Source organism: Mangifera indica, chromosome 6 (genome assembly GCF_011075055.1).
Source record: "Mangifera indica cultivar Alphonso chromosome 6, CATAS_Mindica_2.1, whole genome shotgun sequence".
NCBI classification, from domain to species: Eukaryota; Viridiplantae; Streptophyta; class Magnoliopsida; order Sapindales; family Anacardiaceae; genus Mangifera; species Mangifera indica.
Genome location: NC_058142.1, coordinates 6805731 through 6827033, shown reverse-complemented (window position 1 = coordinate 6827033; position 21303 = coordinate 6805731). Strand labels below are relative to the sequence as shown.

General features: G+C 34.5%; 2 protein-coding genes across 5 annotated transcripts; both read right to left on the bottom strand.

Moving 5' to 3' along the window:
* Positions 1 to 3635: 3635 nt before the first annotated feature.
* Positions 3636 to 12522, bottom strand: LOC123218947 (golgin candidate 5-like). 4 transcript variants are annotated; one of them, XM_044640604.1, is made up of 21 exons: positions 12287 to 12521; positions 11791 to 12017; positions 10943 to 11439; positions 10457 to 10888; positions 9320 to 9391; positions 9002 to 9076; positions 7483 to 7597; positions 7258 to 7319; positions 7105 to 7152; positions 6562 to 6846; positions 6411 to 6470; positions 6230 to 6313; positions 6052 to 6117; positions 5864 to 5962; positions 5563 to 5781; positions 5006 to 5120; positions 4695 to 4915; positions 4444 to 4503; positions 4245 to 4358; positions 4083 to 4157; positions 3636 to 3992 (listed from the first exon to the last, which is right to left on the bottom strand). In XM_044640604.1, exons 2-21 carry the CDS (start codon positions 11948 to 11950, stop codon positions 3957 to 3959), a joined length of 2895 nt encoding a protein of 964 aa, XP_044496539.1. In that variant the 5' UTR covers positions 11951 to 12017; positions 12287 to 12521; the 3' UTR covers positions 3636 to 3956. The 4 variants fall into 4 exon arrangements, with proteins under 4 accessions (XP_044496539.1, XP_044496538.1, XP_044496536.1 ...); XM_044640603.1 differs by having other exon boundaries at positions 10457 to 11433; positions 12287 to 12522; XM_044640601.1 differs by having other exon boundaries at positions 10457 to 11439.
* A 4656-nt stretch (positions 12523 to 17178) lies between these two features.
* On the bottom strand, positions 17179 to 20152 carry LOC123218530 (pentatricopeptide repeat-containing protein At4g21065-like). The gene has a single exon (XM_044640005.1). The coding sequence runs from the start codon at positions 19986 to 19988 to the stop codon at positions 18048 to 18050; it is 1941 nt and encodes a 646-aa protein (XP_044495940.1). The 5' UTR covers positions 19989 to 20152; the 3' UTR covers positions 17179 to 18047.
* Positions 20153 to 21303: the final 1151 nt, after the last annotated feature.

Here is a 21303-nt window from a genome sequence, read left to right as displayed (position 1 = left end):
ATTATTGTATTTGGTTAAAGATGATTAAAAAAACAAATATATTATTACATTGGTAATCTTTTAATATGTAAAGTGGAGATGATAATCATATTATCTTTTATATTATATGTCACCTCACTATTGATAATAAAATATTATTGAAATATTTTTATTATTTATAAACCAAACAAAATAATATAAGTTATAAAAAATATATTATCAGAATCATCTTTAATGACTTTTAACTAAATGCCAATAATATAGTACCCATTGTTAAAAATGGAATCGAAGCAATTTCAAATACAGTAGCTTATTGCATGATTCGAAGCGCAAGCATTAGGTTAGAGCGGCATCTTGAGTTTAAAACTAATATTTATTACCTAATTGACAAACATGTAATTAGATAGATAAACATATCAAAACAATTGACAACAATAATAAATCGATCTCATAAACTTACAAAACTATTCCAATTTTTCACATGGTCAAGTATAGTGTCACAGGCTTAATGTTTGTGTGATAGTCCTATGCAACGCTTAGTGACAATGTGCGTTAAGTTAGCCAAAATGCGTATAACATTGTTACTTTACTGAAAATACGCAGAAGCACAAAATTAATTAATTCGTACAAAATAAAGAACATAGAAAGGTAGAAGAGGAGAGAGTTCAATATGCTGAAAAATGTTTTGTATTACTTATATGTTTTTTGCTATATAAGTGTGGTCTTTTATAGGCGATGACTTACAGAACATGACAAAGTACATTGGTATATACAAATGTGTATATAAAAATGTGACAAGACATGTTTCATTTCTCTATGTTGTTAGGTCCCACACACTGCATGCATGGTCCTCTGCACACTGTCTGCATTAGACACATCAATTGGGTCGGGTTGAATGGAGGCTTGACACGAAACACGAAAAAAAATACGACACGAGAAAGCCTGGCCCAGTACTGTAGTGTGCCGAGCTAGACCCATAGGCCTATTCGGTCAGGCCTCGAGCTTTAATATTAAGCCTATAGGCTGGCTCGGCCTACTACTGTGTAAATATATATATATATTTTGCTTGCTTTTGCCTTGTGTATTCTTTTGCGTTGCGGCAAAACCCTTGTTAGGCAGAGAGGGAAGCAGTAGAAGTCTTGGCCTTCAATTTTTTTTTAATTTTTTAATTTATTTTATATAAATCTATTCAATTTTTCTTCATTTTCACTTTAATTTACAAATCTCTCAATCTCAATTATTTTATTATATTTTCAATCTCATTTTCTCTCATCAATTATCTTTCAGAAAATATCTAAATTCATAAATAATAATTTTTTGTGTTTATAATTTTATTTTTATTTTAATTTATCATTACAAAATATTACAAATGAATCAATTATTAAATGAATTCAATCCATTTGAATATTATCATAGTATATATTTATTTATATTCCCATTTTTATGAGTCGGGCCTTGGGCCTTTATATATTAATGGGTCGGTCCGGTCCGAAAGTCCATTACTGTTTGGGCTTTGGGCTGGCCCATTGACACCTCTAGCCTGCATGGATGCTCAGCTGCAAAGCCTCCTGCACACTGCCTGCATGTCTATTGAGCCTCCTGCACATTGTTTGCATGTTGGCCTGGTTGAAAAGTCTTCTACACACAGGGCTACATGATTGCCTTACTAGCTTGTGGCAGACACCAGTTGCTATTTCCTATAAAGTGGTCTGACACAGTAAGCTATACTGGCACATCAGCTTGATTGGGTTCTTGGTTGCTTGAATAAAGGTGACCCAAATGTTGGAATTGGGCTAAACGAACCTCTATTGCACTAACGCAAATTCACAAGTTGTGACACCCTCCCCCACTTAATCTCACAATACCCTCATTACGTTGTTTTAGCCCTTGGTGGAATTCTTCAATCTTGTCCTGAAATTGTCATCATAAGTCAAGTTCTAATTCTCAACTTGCTTCGGCATCCGAAAGTCCCTTCCATTTTATTAAGTATGGAGAGAAAAAGGCAAAATTAGCAAGATCATGCTTAATTCGAGCAGCCAAGAAAATGAAGAAGTGGGAAAATAAGAAAAGGAAGCCGCAAGAGTTCGAAGCGAAATACTTAGTGCTAGTAAAGTTTCTTCCTTACTTGTCTAAATGCACTCAATATTTACACAAGGGATTGCACTACTTCGAAGGTATAAAGACCCATTTCTCATTGAAACGAAACTAGAATTGTACCAAATGCTTACCCAGTGAAGCTCCCTCTTAACTTAGAGTTTCACCTAACCTTTCATGTTAACTTCTTAAAGTCATTCTACTCGGACAAACAAGAACCCAACAGAAGTGAGTCAAGCCAAACACCCACAACTGTCACCGCTTCCCATGAGCGAGAAGTTGAGAAAATTCTAGCTCATAGATTCAAGCCTAGAAAAGGAACACATCCGAGACACCGAGAATACTTAATAAAATGGAAGAGACTTTTGAATGTCGAAGCAAGTTGGGTACCAAAACTTGACCTATGACAATTTTAGGACAAGATTGAAGAATTCCACCTAGGGCTAAAATAACGCAATGAGGGTATTGCAGGATTGAGTGGAGGAGAGTGTCACAACCCATTTATTTGCGCTAACCTAATAGAGGTTCGTCCAACCCAATTACAACATTTAGGTCACCTTCATTCACACAACCAAGAGCCCAACCAAGCTCATGTGCTAGCATAGCCCATTGTGTCAGACCACTTTACAGGAGATAGTAACTGATGTTTGCTGCAAGCCAGTAAGGCAGTCATGCAGCCCTGTGTACAAAAGACTTTTTAGCCAAGCTAACATGCAGGTAATGTGCATGAGGCTCAACAGGCATGCAAACAATGTGCAAAAGGCTCTGCAGTTGAGCAAGCATGCAAGCTATGTGCATGAGGCTCTACAACTGAGCACCCATGTAGGTAATGTGCAGAGGACTATGCATGCAGTGTACAAGAGCCTGACAACATTGAAAGATGAAGCATATCCTATCACATTTGTATATACCAATGTACTTTGTCATTTTCAGTAAATCGTTACCTATAAAAGGTTACACTTGTATAACACAAAACATATAAGCAATACAAAACATTTTCTAGCATATTGAACTCTCTCTTCTTCTACCTTTTTGTGTTCTTTACTTTGTACGAATTAAATAATTTTACACATCCGCGTATTTTCAATAGGGTAACAACGTTATAAACATTTTGGCTGACTTAACGTACATTGCAGCTAAGTGCCACATAGAACCATCATGCAAGCATTAAGCTTGTGACAATAGCCATGGGTTTAGGATTTCAAAGCTGAGGTGGCTCCTACATGATGATGGTTCAAACAAATGACGGGAAGAATGACAAAATAAGCAAAAATGGTGGATGAAGAAACGGTGGGAAAACGAGGAGGGAGAGGAAAAAGAGAGAAATGAACAAAAGAAGAAAAAATACAAAAAAAATATGATCCATGTGATCAAAAGGTCGAAAAAAATTTTTGGGTCATTGTAATTTACTCTCCAAAAGGTTTGGTAAAGGTACGGTCATCTTGGTGGGCACAGAGGGCACTTCCATCTACTTCTCCCGAAAATTGGAAACAGATTAATTCAAACATAATACAAGGTCAATGAAATCTACCAGAATTTCAAATCTCTACATGGTTGGCAAATCAACAAAAGAGAAGACGGTAGTATTAATGAAGATCAAATCAATCTGAAAGATAAAATTAAAAAGATTATAGAATTTTGAAACTATAAAGCAACATTAACATTCTGCTCTACGTACAATACAGAGTTTTATCGAGGCGTGTTCTCCAAATAACATCAACTGCCAAAAAATTGCACATAAGACAGACCTTGAACGTTAATGAAATATAAGGGGGACAATTTTAAGCAATCACGAATTGCATTTACTGCATAGACTATGAAACTATATTGAAAACATCAATAAAAAATCATGTATGAAAATACTGTCAACTTGGGTAGATTTATCAGGCACTGCCCATTGATGAGCTCATTACTTGAATCTGTCAACAAATACAGGCAGGTATAAGTGCATGACGTTGACAAAACCCCACTGACATGGAAGGTATTATAAATAAAATCAGCAAGATTACCTTATTCACAAGCAAGTTTACTTGCTCTCTGTACATTTCTTTCAAGTCTACTATATCTGCCCGGAGTTCCTCCAGCTATACAAGTACAAGCACATTGGATGTAAGAATATGTTCTCCATTTGAATAGAAACACAGAAAATAAAACTGTGAAATAATTCCTACCTCCTCATCACGCTCACCCATTAGCTCCAGAGCAGCAGCATGCCTCCGTCTTAGTGCATCTAGTTCTGCCCGTATGCCAGGCAACATGGCAGCTTCTGCTCGCAACTTTTCACACTGAGTAACACATATTTCTGAACTTAACGATTTGAGAAAGAAACTAAATAGCGAATCTGGAAATGAAAACCGATGGAACACTCACCTGTCCAGTCATTTTGACCAACTCTTCAGCAAGAGAGTCCCGAATCTTCTCCATCGATGCCTGACATTATAATAAACGAAGGTCAATCAAAGCCACATCAAGAAATGGATTAATAGAATAGCATTGCAGCAATACCAGTCTTAAGGTGACACAGCTCCATAGAACTATAATACTGGAATTTCCAGTGCAGTGCAGTTCACAAAACATGAAACACTAAATGCAATTTAAATGAGAGTTCAAAACATGCATACCAAACGAGACATATATGAAGCAAGTTCCCCCTCTTTTTGACGAAGACTAGATTCAAAAGCACTAGGTGTCATGCTCTTCATAAAGTATGGGCTAATAGTTGCTTCTATAGGATTTCTCTTTTCAGATAAGCTATCAGATGAGTCCAAAGAAGCTTGCAGAAAATGACTTTCTTCCATGCTGCCTAGGCTGCTAGCACTTGACAGTTTCCGAGACAAGCTTCCTGCAAAAGGAGCAAAAATAATAATAATAATAAAGTCCTAATGAAGATGCTAAAAAATTTAAAAATGACTGGTGAAGCAAAACAGCATACCATTCTCAATAGCAGAATTATGCCTTGATAAGGGAGTTTGATCAGGTACAGCAGTAGAGAGAACAGATGCTCTCCTTTCCAAGTCTAACCGAGCAGCCTTTTCCCTGTCTATTTCCTGTCAAAGTCCCAAGATATTATATTAGTAGATTTCTTGCAGCAGTGAGTACCAGTAATTAAACAAATGGAGGGTTTTCTCTTTCAGACTGGCAGATAAAACTCTGAGTTACATAAAATTTTACCCACAGCTTTTGAAGGTTTAGAAATTAATTAAATAAATCCATATTACAGTAACTTCTGCAGCACAATCACCTCTTGGTCTTTCTTGCTTAGAAATTCAAAAGATGATCTTTCAAGCTAGAAATTTCAAATATTCAAGAAACAAAAACAGAACTCTCAAGCCAATGTAGAATAATAATCTAACATCTGCCGTTTGTGTGGATTTAATGTTTACTCCAGATGTTTTTAGTAGCCACATTACTTTGGAACACTACTGAGACTAAAATCTAATGTAAAAACAAGATTGATAGGAAAGTTTAAATAAAACTTAAAAGTAGCACCTGCTGCAAAAGTTCCCGGTGCATAAGTGCATCTTGTAATTCTTGCTTATGCCTCCGCCTGAGTTCTTTAATTTGTTCTTCAAGCTGGTTTGCACGGCCTGCTTGAGTATCCGCTTCCTCCTTCACTGCAAGGTACTCCTGCCTATTCTCTGCAGCTCTTTGTCTCTCCTTTTCAAGGGACTTATTTAACTGGGTCTGTTCTGCTCTGAGGCATGAAATCTGGAAGATAGTGCAGGTGTAAGTTAATGTTAATATAGTATCTTCATTAACGATAAATTTAATCGCAACAAAGGATATAAACCTGAGCTTCAAGAACATTTATTCTAGATAAGGTTTGTGATAAGCGTTCATTGACAGATCGCTCTCTTTCTTCAGCAGCTGCAGCTTTAGCCTCAGCTTCCTAGGGATTAAAATTAAATGAACAAGAGTTAGGGTACACCGTACAAGTCTGAGTTACAATATAATATTTAGCAATGGATATCAGCACACCTGCAGCCGAGAATTAAGAGACCTCTCAACAGCAGCCCAAGCTTCGGCTCTTCTTGCAGTTGTATCCTAAAAACAATTCAGCAAATGCTCATAATACAGGAAAATCAGGCGTATATTAAAGGATTATCACTCATAGTGCACCCAAATCCTCATGATGAAAGACGGATGCCCCTCTCACCTGTATGGCTTCTATCTGCCTTAAAAGAGGCCTTGTTGATTCAGGAACTTGTGTGATCAACTCTTCACATCGACGTTCACTAGCCTAGAAAAAGTGGTAGCATGACATAAAATGTAAAAATTGTTGAAAAAATCTATAAATGGGAAAAAATGAAAGAGAATATCTAATATAGTTAACATACTTGATATCGTTTTTGAAGATCTTCGATGTCCCTGCGAAGCATGTCTTCCCTAAACACTGCCTGCAAAATCAGCCAGCGAACACATAAACTAAATCATCATTTCCAAAGCCAGCTAGATCAAACCATTCATGTCAATGAATCAAGCAAAAACCTGTTGCTCCTTTCTACTTAATGTTTGCCTTAATTCTTCCAGTGCCTGAACAAGCATAGCTTCACGTTCCTCAGCCTCTCTTAAACGGTTCTCTAATTCAGTTCTAGCTTCATTGTTGGCACGTGCCTCTGCTAATTCTTCAGCCTCCTTAGCTGCGTTCAAAGCCTTTGTGTAGTAGTCTTTTTGTGTTGCAAGTTCTACTTGGTGTTTCTCAATTGTTTCTTGCAGCAACTTCTCTGTAGCTGTCTTATCCTTTTTAATACTCTCTACTTTGTTCTCTTCAACCTAGAAAAAGGAGAGATAAACTGCATACCTTTAACAAGAGATTGCGGTTCACACCAAAACAATGGCCAGAAGAAAAGTGGATATTTTCAGGAACTATCATAAGCATCCCTCCACTGCAATATTGAAAGGGCTTCCGTTTTTTTCCAACTATTGTAATTGTTTATCACAGGTTTTATATGATGACTGAAGGAAACAAGTGCTTCGAAAAATTAACCCACTACCTCACACCTGGTAAGACTAATTTGAGAATGCCATTACCTGAAGCTTGGTAACCAAACCCTTCTTCTCCTCTTCAAGCTCTCTAATCTACCTCTCATGAAAAGGAGAGCAAAAGACAAAAAGTTCAGTAGTTAGAACATGCATGCAAAAGTTCTCATTAAAAAAATTGACTCAGTTACACTGCTTATGTACCTGGGCCCTTAATTTCCTAATCTGAGCTTCTTGAGCAGCCTGCTTTTTTGAAAGTTCTTCACCTGAAGTAATGGACTAATGCTAAGGAGCCAATTTACAAGTTATATATAGACTTTCAACATCTTAAATGCATATTTAGAATATGTATATGTATGTATGAACACCTCAGAAACAGAATGTACAGTACAAAATAAAAATACTATGTCAAAGTTTCTGAAGCTCTACCTTCAGCCATAACTTGAGTAATTATTTCATCTTTTTCCTTTAAAAGAGCAGCTGCATCACTTTTTTTGTTCTGCTCTCTTCTAAGTGTGTCCCTTTCCTTAGTAAGAGCATAAATCTGCAATTATTGACCAAAAATGAATGCAAATAAACAAGCATACTCAACTGTCCAGAAAAGACAGACAAAAAAGATTATAGTGTTCTTCCAGAAAAAATCTTAAATGCAATTGACTGACATCAAATGCAAACACATAATGAAATGCATTAATCTTTTAAAACCAGTTTTCTGCTCATTCTAAATGTTTACAACAGCCTCACTGCTACCTTATCCTTTTAATGCACCTTTCTTTTAAAACCAATTTTCTTTTTCTAGTTTGGGAAAATGATTCAAAAACTCATAATTTAGATCATAACATAATGCATTGTCTAATATATAATAAAAAATTGTTAGGATTCTGAGGATAAGGTATAAGACTTAAATCCCACATTGGAAAGTATGAGCTTTTAGTGTGGGATTTATATAACCTTAAGTTCTCCAATCTCAATAGCTAGTTTTTAAGATATGGTTCTCCAATCTCAATAGCTAGTTTTTAAGATATGGTTCTCCTAAAATTCATATCATTTGATATTAGAATCATCACTATATCTCCCAATTGCAATCATGCAACGCAGATGGTGACGCCAGCATTGCAGTGTTCGTATGCTAGCCCATGTGAGCACCAGAGTTGCGGAGGGTGGTGATATGTTAGGATCTCAAATACAAAGTATGAGACTTGAATCTCACATTGAAAAGTATGGACTTCTAGTGTGGGGTTTATATGATCTTAGGTTCTTCAATCTCAATAATTAGTTTTTGAGGTGTGATTCTCTTAAGGTTTATATAAAAAATAATCTAATATAGTTAAATTTAGAAATTGTTGTTTAGTAATAAAAAAATAAGAAATGGATTTTTACCACTTAGTTCTTTAAATTTATTGTAACCAATTTCTAAATGAATGGTATAGAATTTCAAGAAATATAAAACTGATGCCACTATTGTACACAATTTTGAAAAATTATGCTTCCAAATATTTTGACAGATACAAGAGAAAAGCATTTATAAGATGCATCTCAGTTGGTGCTCAGTAAAAGAAAAGCACATCTTCAGTCTTAAAGTATTAGATATCTGAAAAAGAAATTAAATTTTTTTCAAGGAATTGAACAATGCACATACAGTATGAAAGTTAGAGCAAAATATTACATCAGAGGTGAAATTTTTAAATTTTCAAAGCATCTAGAGCAACAAACCATGCATGGCTGACTAAAACAGAGATAATAAACATGAACTACCATTAATAACTTCTAGTTCCAGTACATTAGATTTGCCCCTGTAGGAAAAAGATAATTGACTTAATCCAGCACTAAAAATTTAAGAACAAAATCAAAACAGGTTTCAGGCTTTAAACCAATAACACTAAGCTATCACAAGGTTGAGATCTACAGATAAATGACACAGAATAATTGTTTGGAACAAAAAACATACCCTTCTTTCAAGAGTTCCAACTCTTTGATGGTATTCTTCTCGTAAAGTTTCAATTTCAGCATCACTGGATTTCCTCTGTTCCAAAACTTCAAGATATTAAATATGTATTTCTTTTTAAATTTTTTTTGCAGGGATATAGAAGAGAGATAAGTATCTTCGAGAATATTATCTAACATGTTTAATCTTAAAATCTCTACAATTAAATGCAAATGGCAAAAAGAAGAAAAGTAAGTGGTTATTTATATGTAAAAAAGAAAAGTCAAGAAATGACCTAATCAAAATGAATTTTTCAGGAAAAAAATAAACAAACTTATATACCTTCAAGTCCTCAATCACAGCTTTTAGGTGCTCATTTTCATTCATCATCTTAGCAATCTCATCTGCCTTTGCCTAGAAAAAGAGCAGTGTTACATGAGCTGCTGAAATTAGAAGAAAGACACATGCACGATGCAATACTAACTATTTACCACAGTGAATGAAAGAGAATGAAGTTACAAACCAAAAAGAACCGAGATGCAAAATGTAAATCACTACTGAATTTTACAAGAAAGGGAGAAGGATATCATGGTGAGTGTGCAAGCGACCACAAATTAAGTCTGAATAATATCCCAAATGAATTTGCATTTGAGTTTTCATGATGCCAAAACAAGAAAATGATAAAGACAAATAATAACCACATTAGAGATTTATAACAAAACTAACCCAAAAACATTACATTTTTTTCTTAGGGGAAAAAATTACTGAGCAAGAGTTAGTTTTAAGAAAATATTTAAAATTTCAACCACCAAAGTTCGGAGAGGCTAGGTATACAAGCCTTGTCAATGAAGGGTAAAATGGAAGTGGCATTTACGTCAATAGAAATATAACCAGATAAACCCTAGGAATCTGATGTGGTTTAGGACCTAAGAATTAGTCCAATAAGCTGCAACAAATCAGTACAAAAATGCTCATCGAAGGAAGAAAATTTCACAGGTTAAGAAGGGTCATCAGCAACTTTATTCCTCTCAAAGAATGTCAAGTCATACAAATAAGGGAGCAAGGCTGCCCCTCAAATAGCCTAAACAACAACCACTGAAGAATTAAAAGTTGAGCTTAAGGTAAGTTTGTCGATTAAAAAAAGGAATTTGAAAATGGCCATTATTTTTGTCATTTTCCATAAAAGGAAGGTTTTGAATGCAATTTTACAAAGGCCTCCCAGATTATGCAATAGTTGATTGCAAACAAAAATGTTAAAGGTAACACCTAAAATATCACACTAGCCAAGGATGAAGAACCAAGCAGTAAAATGTTATTTAGTTCATATAAGAAGATGTTAGATCGTATGGATGTAGTTTAACAACAGTTTATAGGCACCATTAACTTAAATAGAGATGTTAAGTTTGCAATTCTCAAAATAAGAAAGATTTGTTTAAGATTACATCTTTTACAAACTATAATACTGCACACATTAAGTACCTGAGCTTGCCTTGCAGCACCCTGCAATGCAGTTTCCATCATTTTCGTTTCCATCTTTAGCTTCTCAAGTTCACGAACCGATTCTTCTGAGACAGGAACATTTGCCTCTGGGCTTAACTGTTTCTCTCTAGTGTCAATCTCATTAACATTAGCTTGCTGATTTATTCCAACTGCTTTGGCTTCTGCATCTTTTTGAGGAGAAATTGATGCAGAAATCAACTCAGGAGCTTCATCAGAGGGAAAGGAACTGGGCAAAGATAATCTGCGAGCACTATCAGTCTCCTCAGCACTAAAAGAATGGGAATCTGAAGGTTCAATCCCTTCAGCTTGGACAACAGTTGATGCCTCGGCCTCAACTGGAAAACTTTTCTCTACAATCTCTTCTGCTTGTGTCTTCTCTTCATCTTTGCTTTCTTCTTGCTTCTCCTCATCCTTGCTTTCTTCTTTCTTCTCTTCATCTTTCTTTCCTTCCTTCTTCTCCTCATCCTTGATTTCAGGTGGATCAACAACACTGTCTGATTCATAGGGTAGAATAATGGTACCATCCTTAGCTTGGTCTACTTCATCAGATCCTGAGTTGGCTTCCCCGTATTCTGCATCTTCAGAAGGTCCTACACCTGAACTCACTTTCTGTTGCAGAATGTCAACAGCATTTGATGACTCAACACTTTCACTAGTTAATTCAGAAGGCTCAACAGGCACTGTTAGCAATTCAGATTCAACTTTACCAAGGTCTGATGTAAAAATATCTACCCTCTCAGCTGTGCCTGTATGCTCATTATCTTCCACTATCTTGGGTGCATCCCCTCCTTCTTCAGTAGAGGTTTGCTCAGTATTAGAAGGCAGTAACCTTTCAGTCTCAGCCCCTTCTTTTTCTTCAGGTCTGAATGGTTGCTCTAAAGATTTAGGTTTTTCTGGCAATTCAGTAGTACTTTCTTCACTTTTCTGGCCTCTGAAGGACATAACAGGCCATAATCCTGAAGCTGACACACAAGTATTAAGGTCATTACATGGATAATCGGTTCAAAACCAGCCATTTCTTATTCCTTGAAAAGCAACTTTAAACTAAACCAGTCGGTCAGATATAACTTGAAAAACAACTTTAACATCCAAGTTGTATAAGTTTCCACCATGACCCTTTCAACTTTTAGCCAAAATTAAAAGAAAAATCAAACTTTATCATCAAAGCATATTAACAAAGATGTCAGTTTTTGTTATAACTATCATTATAACTGTGAGCTTTAAGCATGCAAACCCAAAAGAAACAAGATTCTCACTGAAACACGAATTGACAGTGCAACAACTGACGATATTCACAGTGCAATCTAAACTACCTTCGCTATTAGTGGACTCAGACTTCTCAGCCTGCTCCTCGAAACCAAGCGCACTATCAAAATTCTTTTCAATATTCTTCACGCTCTCGCTGAGCTTATTCACAGCCCCGGCCAGATCCGGGAAGCCTCCCAGCGAAACTCTCCCACTGAACCATGCCATCTCGCAATTATACGCGTATGACCAAAGCTCAAATCAACGAATCAAAACGCATCGTATCAAGCAATTTCTGCATTTACACACAAAACTGAGAACTAAAAAACCTTATCAAACAACAAATAATATATAAAATCTAGGATCGAATTAATCAAACACACTAAAATTTATCCAAATAATAAACGTTTCATGATGCAGATCATCTATCACAAAAAGGTACAAACAGAGAGATCTTCACTTAATTAACAACGATCTATCAGAATTACATTATAAATCACGCAAATGTAAATTAAATAAAAGAAATTATCATTCAAGCTAGTTTTTTTTTTTAAATTTTCCTACCGTTGCTTAGTAACCAAACAGATTGGAGATTAAAAGGACAGAGAGACCTTCGCACAGAGTGTTTCAGAATGGAGCAAAAACCATCACTCCCTTATTCAATTTAATTGTTTTTCCTTGAAGCTGATAATTATTAGAGTTTATGGGGAGAGAGGTGTCGATGAAGTGGGGAGGGATCGAGACGGGGGAATAAGGTAGGGGCTCGATCTGATTTCGTCCAACGTAAATTTTGATGAGACTGGAAACAAGTGAAACGTCGTCGTTGACAGATAGATTATTTTATGGAACTTGGATTGCAGGAGCATTTGGTGTCCTGATTTTCTCCATAAAGAGTTATATCTAGGAATGGTAATTTGGACTCGATTTTAGAGGCCCCGACCCTCCCTGACCCTAACAAAGAAAAGATTTTTCGATAGAAACGAGGAAGGGAATGGAGATGGGAATGAAAAAAATCTCCACAATCGGAGAAGGGCCGGGGATGGGGATACATGTGTCCCCTCCCCGCCACTATCCCTATCATTTTATATTAATATATTTATTTAAAATACTAATATATTTGTATAGTTTTAAATTATTTATGTTTTTGAAATTTATTTAAGTTTTTGTTGTGCATATTAAAGGAGTTAATATATTATATTTATGATATTTGAAATAGTATATTAATTTTAATTTTGCTTAATTTTGTTATTTAATATATTTATATTGTATTTACAAGGTAAAAAGAATATATTTTTTTTGCGGGTAAAGGGAAAAGATTTTTCCCCGCGGGGATGGGGAGGAGATTTTTCTTTACGGGGAATCATTTCATCCCCGTAGCGGGGACAGGTCGGGAACAGGGATTGATATCCCCTACAGGGATGGGGACGAGGATTGAGATCCCTTCCCCGTATATTATGTTGTAGCTTTAAAAAAGAAATAAATAAATAAATAAGTATGATATATAAAAAGTTAAATATATAATAGTTGAATCACGTATTATATTGTGTATCATAAATATAATTTTTTGTATTGTATATCAAATATTATATCGTGCTGTATGATATGTTTTTTAAAAAATAAAATAATAAAATATTAATTAAACAATAAAAAATCTAATTGACATATTTTCTTTTTGAAAAAATCACACCCACTCTTAAAATTTTAAATTTTCTTATATATATCTCTACTATATTATTATTTTTTTCTAAAAAGCATACCAATCTATATCGATAATATTTATTATATTATGTTATACATATCATATTATACAATATATTCATTGTATTGTATTAATTTGATATATCTTATGATACGTATCATTTTACACTTATATCATATTGTATAATATATTATATGATATTGATAACTATAAGTAAAAGGTCTATTTCGATTCAAGGTTTAGTCCATTGTCAAATTGATACTTGCAATTTTTCGAAAATTCAAATAATCATTTGTCAACTATTAAAGTTAACAAAATATATTAACATTAAAAGTCTAATTATCATTTAACCAGTAAAATTAAAAAACAAACAAAATTTTATTTCATTTTCCCACCATAGTTTCAAAAACTCATATTTCCCCCAACCTAAATTTTGAAAGATTATATTTTCCCCCATAAGGTTTATATTTCTTCCTTACATTTTCTTGCCATCGGAACTTTCACCTGTCTTCTTTAGACTTGTTTCTCTCCCTCCCGCCACTCTCTCTGTCCAAATGGAATCCCCCCTAAGGTTTCGTCATGCATGAAGACAAACAGTCAATTCACTTTGTACACAATAACTCTTCGAATCGACAAAAAGTTGATTCATCATCACGAGCAGATGATAGATGAAGATACCTTCCACCTCACGGACAACGAAGAGCCAATCCGTCTATAGTTGGCTCACGATGATGAATTAGCTTTTCGTCAAACCGAAGAGTAATTGTGCACAAAGATGAATAAGCTCTTTGTTTTCATACATGATGAAACCTTAAGGGGGATTTTGGTTGGAGAGAGAGAGAATTGGGAGGGAGAGAGACTACGTTGAAGAAGGCAGTTGAAAAATGTAAGAAATAATCTATGTGTCGGTCAATCCACACAGATTTATATATCGCATAGATTTATGTCAATTATGCATCGACTGACCTCCAGAGGTCGACGAATTCGTCTTTGTTCAAGATTTAGGAGAGAGCATTAACATGAGAGATTGGTCAAAGAACAATAGCTAGAGTAGAAAGGAGAAAGAATAAAACCTTAAAGGAAAAATGTAACTTTTCAAAAATTATGTTGAAGAAATAACTTTTCAAAAATTACGCTGAAGAAAAGTTATGAGTTTTTAAAACTAAGAGAAGAAAATGAGATAAAAATTTATTTAATTTAATATTATTAGTAAAATAATGATTTTACCTTTACAATAAACAAAGAATTTTAATAGAAATTAGATGACAAGTGGATAGTAAATGTTTGAGAATAGACTAAACCTTAGGTTGGAATAAGCCTTTTGGCCGAATATTTAATCAAAAGATTAATCTATAATACGCTACATTCATTACAAACCAAGAATCTTTTGACTCACCTACCAAAAAACTTGGTGGTGATTATAATTTTTGATCAATTAATTTCAAATATACCCATAGTCACAACAAGGCTTATTATACTTCTAAAAATTTTTATACATTATAAAAACATGTAAATCAAACTAAATGGGATTTAGGAGATTCCTGACATAGATCATTACAAGGGTACATCTTTACATGTTCATAGTGCATACACGGACCATAGTTGGTCAAAATTATAATTTTGATCTTTAAACTTTATAATAATCCCTAAAACTTCGATAGCATATAATGGGCGATTAATTTAAATATTCAAAAATTATTATAGTAATATATATTTTATTACTGCTATTATTTTGTTTGATTTATCAAAAAAATAAAATATTATAATAATATTTTATTAAAAATAGTAATATTGTTAAATAATAAAATATTGTAATAATATTTTATTAACAATAATGGTATTTGATTAAATTGAATTATGATTTCATATGTATATGTCACATCCTTTTATACAAGAGAGAAATTCTAACCAAGGAAGTTTTATAATATTACAATAATATTGTAATTACTCTAATTTAAAAATATGATACCCGTGTTTCATACTAGGATGATTGATATTCCTTCCTCATATGTCAACATCATTCCATGATAAAATTATTCAAATCTCATACGTCAACAGATTCATATTCTATATGTCAACACTCCCCCTCAAACTTGTGGTTTGTCTATTGTCATAAACTCCATGCTTGCACAATAGATGAGAATGTTGCTTCTGACTGAGGCTTTGTGAAAATATCCACAGGCTACTCTGTGGTTCATATGTGCATGGTTTTGACCATCCCATCTTGAATCTTGTCTCCAATGAAGGGACATTCAATTTTTATAATGTACCGTTCTTCCAGGAAATACTGGGTTTGCCATGATGTCATTTGCTGTCTTATGATCTTAGACAAGCTGAATGGTTTCTCACTAGCCCCTTTAGATCTTTAAAAATCCAAGAATTAGTGGCCATGGCTGAAATACTTTCCTCGCTTCTGGTTCAAATATCAGAAGTTGCTAAAATACTTGAAGGTCCAGACTGATGAAATAGATAAAACGCATCCTGGGTTAAAGAACTAAAATTCTTCGAATTTCTTTCCATTTTACACTTTTCTATCTTTGCTTATATGCTTAAACTCTCAGAGACTTTTAGGAAAGCTTATAAGCACACTGAATTCTTTCAATCCGGCTTCATTAATGACAGACAAAATTAGCAACGCAGACATTCAAGTGAAAAGAGAACAGGAGATGATAGATATGCTCAAAGTATAAAGTCATGGAAAAGAGGTATCAGGAATAGGTACATGTTGACCATTTGAGTGGGAATCAGGTTGATGGAGTTAGCACAAAAGATAGATTGTTCATGGGAGCTGCAAGACAAGATCAGATTCTGAACAACGGCTGCAAGTCAGATCTCTATATAAAACAAGAAGAGCTAGTCTTAAAAGTTTCAGAAACTGTCTTAGAAAGATAACCCTCTTGGAGACATGAAAAGTATTGATTCTACACCTTACCATACTCACTCAACAACTACTATTACATGGTTTGAAAACATGAAAGACATAAAAGTCCATAGTTTTTCTGAGAATTGGGAACAATCATTCAGAAGATACAATTTAACAGCAAAGTCTAAATATGCCCAAAAACAATCATAACAAAAAGAGCAATCATAACATCTAGTACTTAAACATTGCTAGTATTAATAATCTCTTATCTGTAAGTAGTACCTTCAGTATAGCCTAGGCTCTTTCTGTCATCAAGTGAGAGATGTCCCTTGCTTCTTTCCTGGACTTTGTAGAAAATGTCTAGGTTAGCCTGACTGCTTAATTTTGCTAATAAACTTCAAGTATATTTACCATATACCTTTTTTATCTTTTTTCAATGCTCACCTTTCCCAAAATCAGCTCATCAGGCAAAATTGAGGGTAGATCAATGCCACCAGGCTGATGACCCATAGCAGAAGATGGAGCTGCGGGATATTATATCCCAAAGGCTAATGATCCAGATGACAGCTGAGACATCTCCATTGATACCTGCAATCACTGTCTGAAGGACATTTCAATGGCAATACTTTCAGATGATCTTTTCCCATATATGTTCAAAGGTGTTTCTTCCTTGTGTCTATTTTCCATTTAATAATAACTTCAACCCAAATTAAGACAAGACCCTTGCCCCTTTTATCTAGGAAGAGAAAAGGACAGCGGTACTAGATATTGTTTGTTTTGATTTTGTAGTTGACTCAATCAATGAAACAGAAAATAATTCTGGAAACCGATAGGTTGCTTGTCCTTGAAAAAGATGTGCTCAATTAATCCGAAAATGGGCAGAAACTTATGAAATGTAAGGCATAATACAACATTGAAGAACCAAAATTTTCTATTGTTTAAATCTCATTTCAAAACATTCAAATGATAGATTACACTTAATAATATGCCTACAAAAGATAAAAGAAAAAACAGAAAAGAAGTCTTTTATCGCTGATCTTCAACTGACTTCATCTTGCTGATAAATAGTTGATACACTCACTAAAATATGCATGCGTTCAGCATCTCTGCATTCTGTAATTTTACTGTCATTTACTTTTGATGACAGTAGAGTTTTTCCCATCTAATGAAAGAGATAATACATAACTTAAACGTTAAAACCTCCTTAAACATATCTAAACCTCAGAGGACAACCATTTATCAAGTCCAGATATAGCTGGTCTCCATAGTTATACAATTAGAAATAGGGTTCCCCTTTTGGAAACACCATGAGAAAATGAAATAAATTGAAGTTTCAGGTTATCACTCGGACAATGATGTGCATTTCCCACTCACTTTCACCTTCGCTATAATTATTATTGATTTCCTTCATGAGACTCCACTCAATTAATCTTTTCTACCAATGGGGTATTTTCTCTCATAGCTGAGCAACCACAACTTCCGTTCTGTCAAAAAGCAGTCAGAGAAAAGCTAGACTCAATTTTCTGAATACCATGCATTTCAGGAGCTGTGAATGAACCAGAAAAATTCATACAAGAAATATGATCTGTCAAATCAGCAACCATTCCCAAGCATATATGCTTCCGTCATATCATCATCTACTCCCAAGCAGATTTCATTCGTAAGTTCTCAGCAATCATTTCCTGACAAGTGACTAGATGTAACTGCTCTAATGAGCAAAAATCATTAATTTGAAATCTCAGAAAGGCTTCTCCTAGTTCCACTCACCAATAATCACCACAAGAGCACGTTCCATCACGAAAATGATGGTAGCGATTGACGTCTCTGACAATTATTTCCCTTTCCGTAATAGTTGAGATGAACTTGATTGCAATATGACAGTCTTCACAAATCTTGAGGTTCTTGGTTATCAAAATCCTGGTTCTATCCGGTGTGCTAATAAGTCCAAATGCTATTGCTAACCTTTCACTGTGATTGCAAACCATGCTTGTCTTCTCATCGTTCTCGACATCATGAAAAACTGATCCAGTATCTGGGACATAGCCAGCTTCTTTCATCCGTCCTTCTAACCACTTTAATTTTTCATATATCTCATCACTATTAGGATGTGACGTATCTCCGGAAAGAAATGCATGAGTTTTATTTTTCACTTCAATCCAGCTACAAGCTATAGTTTTCTTAACTCCCCTATCAAGCATTAACTTTCTCATCCTTGCAACTCCTTCCCACTTTCCTGCTTGAGCATAGATGTTTGATAAAATAACATAATTCCCGGCATCATCTGGGTCAAGTTCAATCAGTTTCTCCAAAGCTAGTTCTGCCAAGTCTACATCTCCATGGATTTTGCATGAATTCATCAATGCACCCCACACACCAGAATCTGGTATCACTCTCATTTGCCTTATAAGATTATAAGCCTCATCCAATAGACCTGAGTGGCCAAGAAGATCAACCATGCATGTATAATGTTGAACCGTTGGATCAATGTGGTAATCCCTCACCATAGATTCAAAATAATTCCTTCCCTCGTCTAACAAACCACTATGGCTACAAGATGACAGAACCCCCACAAAAGTAATGTGGTCAGGCCGAGTTTCATTCTTCATCTCCTCAAACAATTCTAGCGCCTCCGTAGCATGGCCATGCATTGCATACCCAGTAATCATTGCATTCCAAGAAACAACCCTCTTCTCCCTAAGCCGCTCAAACAAATTCCTGGCAACCCTCACGGAACCACATTTTGCATACATATCAACCAATGCAGTTTTCACCTTATCATTGGATGCAAATTTGTGTCTCCAACTAAACCCATGAAGCTCCCTCCCCTGAGGAAGTGCTGCAGTATCAGCCGAAGCTGATATCGCAGTCACAAGAGTTGCTTCACTTGGGCTAAAACCCGCCAAAACCATCTCTCTACACAACTCTAGTGATTCATCAGGTTTCCCATTCTGTGCGTAAGCAGCAATCATAGAGTTCCACAACACAACATCCCTCACTAAAATCTTATCAAACACTTCCCTAGCCCTTTCTATACAACTGCACTTCGCATACATGTCAATAAGTGCAGCCCCAACGAAAACATCCGTTTCCCAGTTAGTTCTTATAGCATCTTCATGAATTTTCCTCCCCTCTTCAACAGCCGAAAGCGCAGAACAAGCTTTTAACACAAAGGGGAAAGTAAAATTATCGGGCAGAAGACCATACTCAATCAATCTATGATACAATTCAATTGCAACCTGATACGGCCCGTTCCATGCGTACCCACGAATGAGCACATTCCAAAGAAACAAATTTCTTTTCGGAATTCTATCAAACAACACATGTGCATTCCGTAAAGAATCACAAACGCTATAAAGATTGACAAATTTAGTAGCTAAATAAAGGTTAAATCCAAAACCCAATTTAAAAATACGGGCATGGAGCTGCTTACCAGGATTTAGGGCTTTATGGGCTATGCAAGACTGCAAAATAGAGACATAATATTGAGGTAATTGAAAAGTCTGTTTGGTGGGTAATTTTGATGAAGAGGGAGAAAAATATTGTGAATTTGCATTAGTTTTCCGTTGAATAATCTGTGAGTGATAATTGTAGCAAGTGAAAACAGGTATACATTTGTTGTTGTTGTTGAGAAGAGAGGCGAGTGAAGAGTAAGAGAAGAGAGTTTTTATAAGGGCTGGTTTAAGAGATTTAATATGGAGGAACATTTTCGAATTTTATTTCAGAGAATTCATAAAGAATCAAAATGGAAGACGAAGATTCGAAGGATGATAGATGTGAAATCTGATCAAAGAGAAGAAACAATTTAAATTTTCTTTTAAATGATTCGAGTATTGAAGCAAAGTAACTGTCGTGGCGGGAAAATCTCGTTGGTTATTAACCAAATAATATTAGCCCTTTCAAATCATTGATGGAATAATTATTGATTTTGTAGCCTTGAACTTTCTATTATTTAATTTTGCCTCTGATGATTTATTTCCGAGGATTTATGAGAAATAAAAATAAATCTAATTTCAATTGATATGAGTTGTACTGATAATTTTCTCCATTTTATATAATACAAAAATATAATAAGTATTAATTTGAATATTAATAATAATATATCAATTATATAATTAAATATTATATTATTCTTAATTTAAAATCACTTAATTATATGGTGATATGTCATTATTTATACCTAAATTAGTATTCATTATAAGTTAGAACAATTGTATTGGTTGACAAATAATAATAAGATTTTAACTTAGAGTTGTTTCTTGAATCTTAATTTTTTTTTTTAATAATGAGGAATTCCATCTGAATCGAATTATTATATTAGATAAAAACTAGTTACATCAAGTAGGATAAACCCTGAGTCACTTTAATCTTAATGTTGGCAAACATTCTTTTGAACCTTTGTCCTTAGAAATATGTGCAAGGCCAATGTAGGAATTGCAACTGTTAGTGATGGGATTAACAATAACAAGAAATTGAACAATTCAAGAATTCTATACAAAAAGATCAAGAGGCACAAAAGGATTAAGAGAAAACAAGATTTTGAATGTAATTCTTTAACCACTAAACCAAGTGTTTTATAAAATAGTAATATAACATTACTAGAATAATGTTAATGTTGTGCTGTAAATGTCTCTCCTTCATCTTTTACATTGTCTTGAATTTGCATTAGTAGAGGGAAAAGTTATATATGTAACTGAATAAGTAAATTGTTGAATTATGTGATTAGATAGGCGTTATTATCATTATATGATCTTGATATAGTAGAAAAGTGATTACAATTACTAAAATTATGGTAAGTGATTTCATAATAATACGAAACTATTATTTAATATTGGAGAGATTGTGAACGTCGTGAGAGATATTGACTTATGTATTTTCTCTTCAATGCTTTGAAGTGAGATAATATTCTCTTGTCTTGACTTGCAAATTGGTAAGCAGTTTATTCACTAATCATTGATTGTATAGTAGATATTATATCTTTAATTTAACTGAGGAATAGTTTTGACCACGTAACAATTGCTT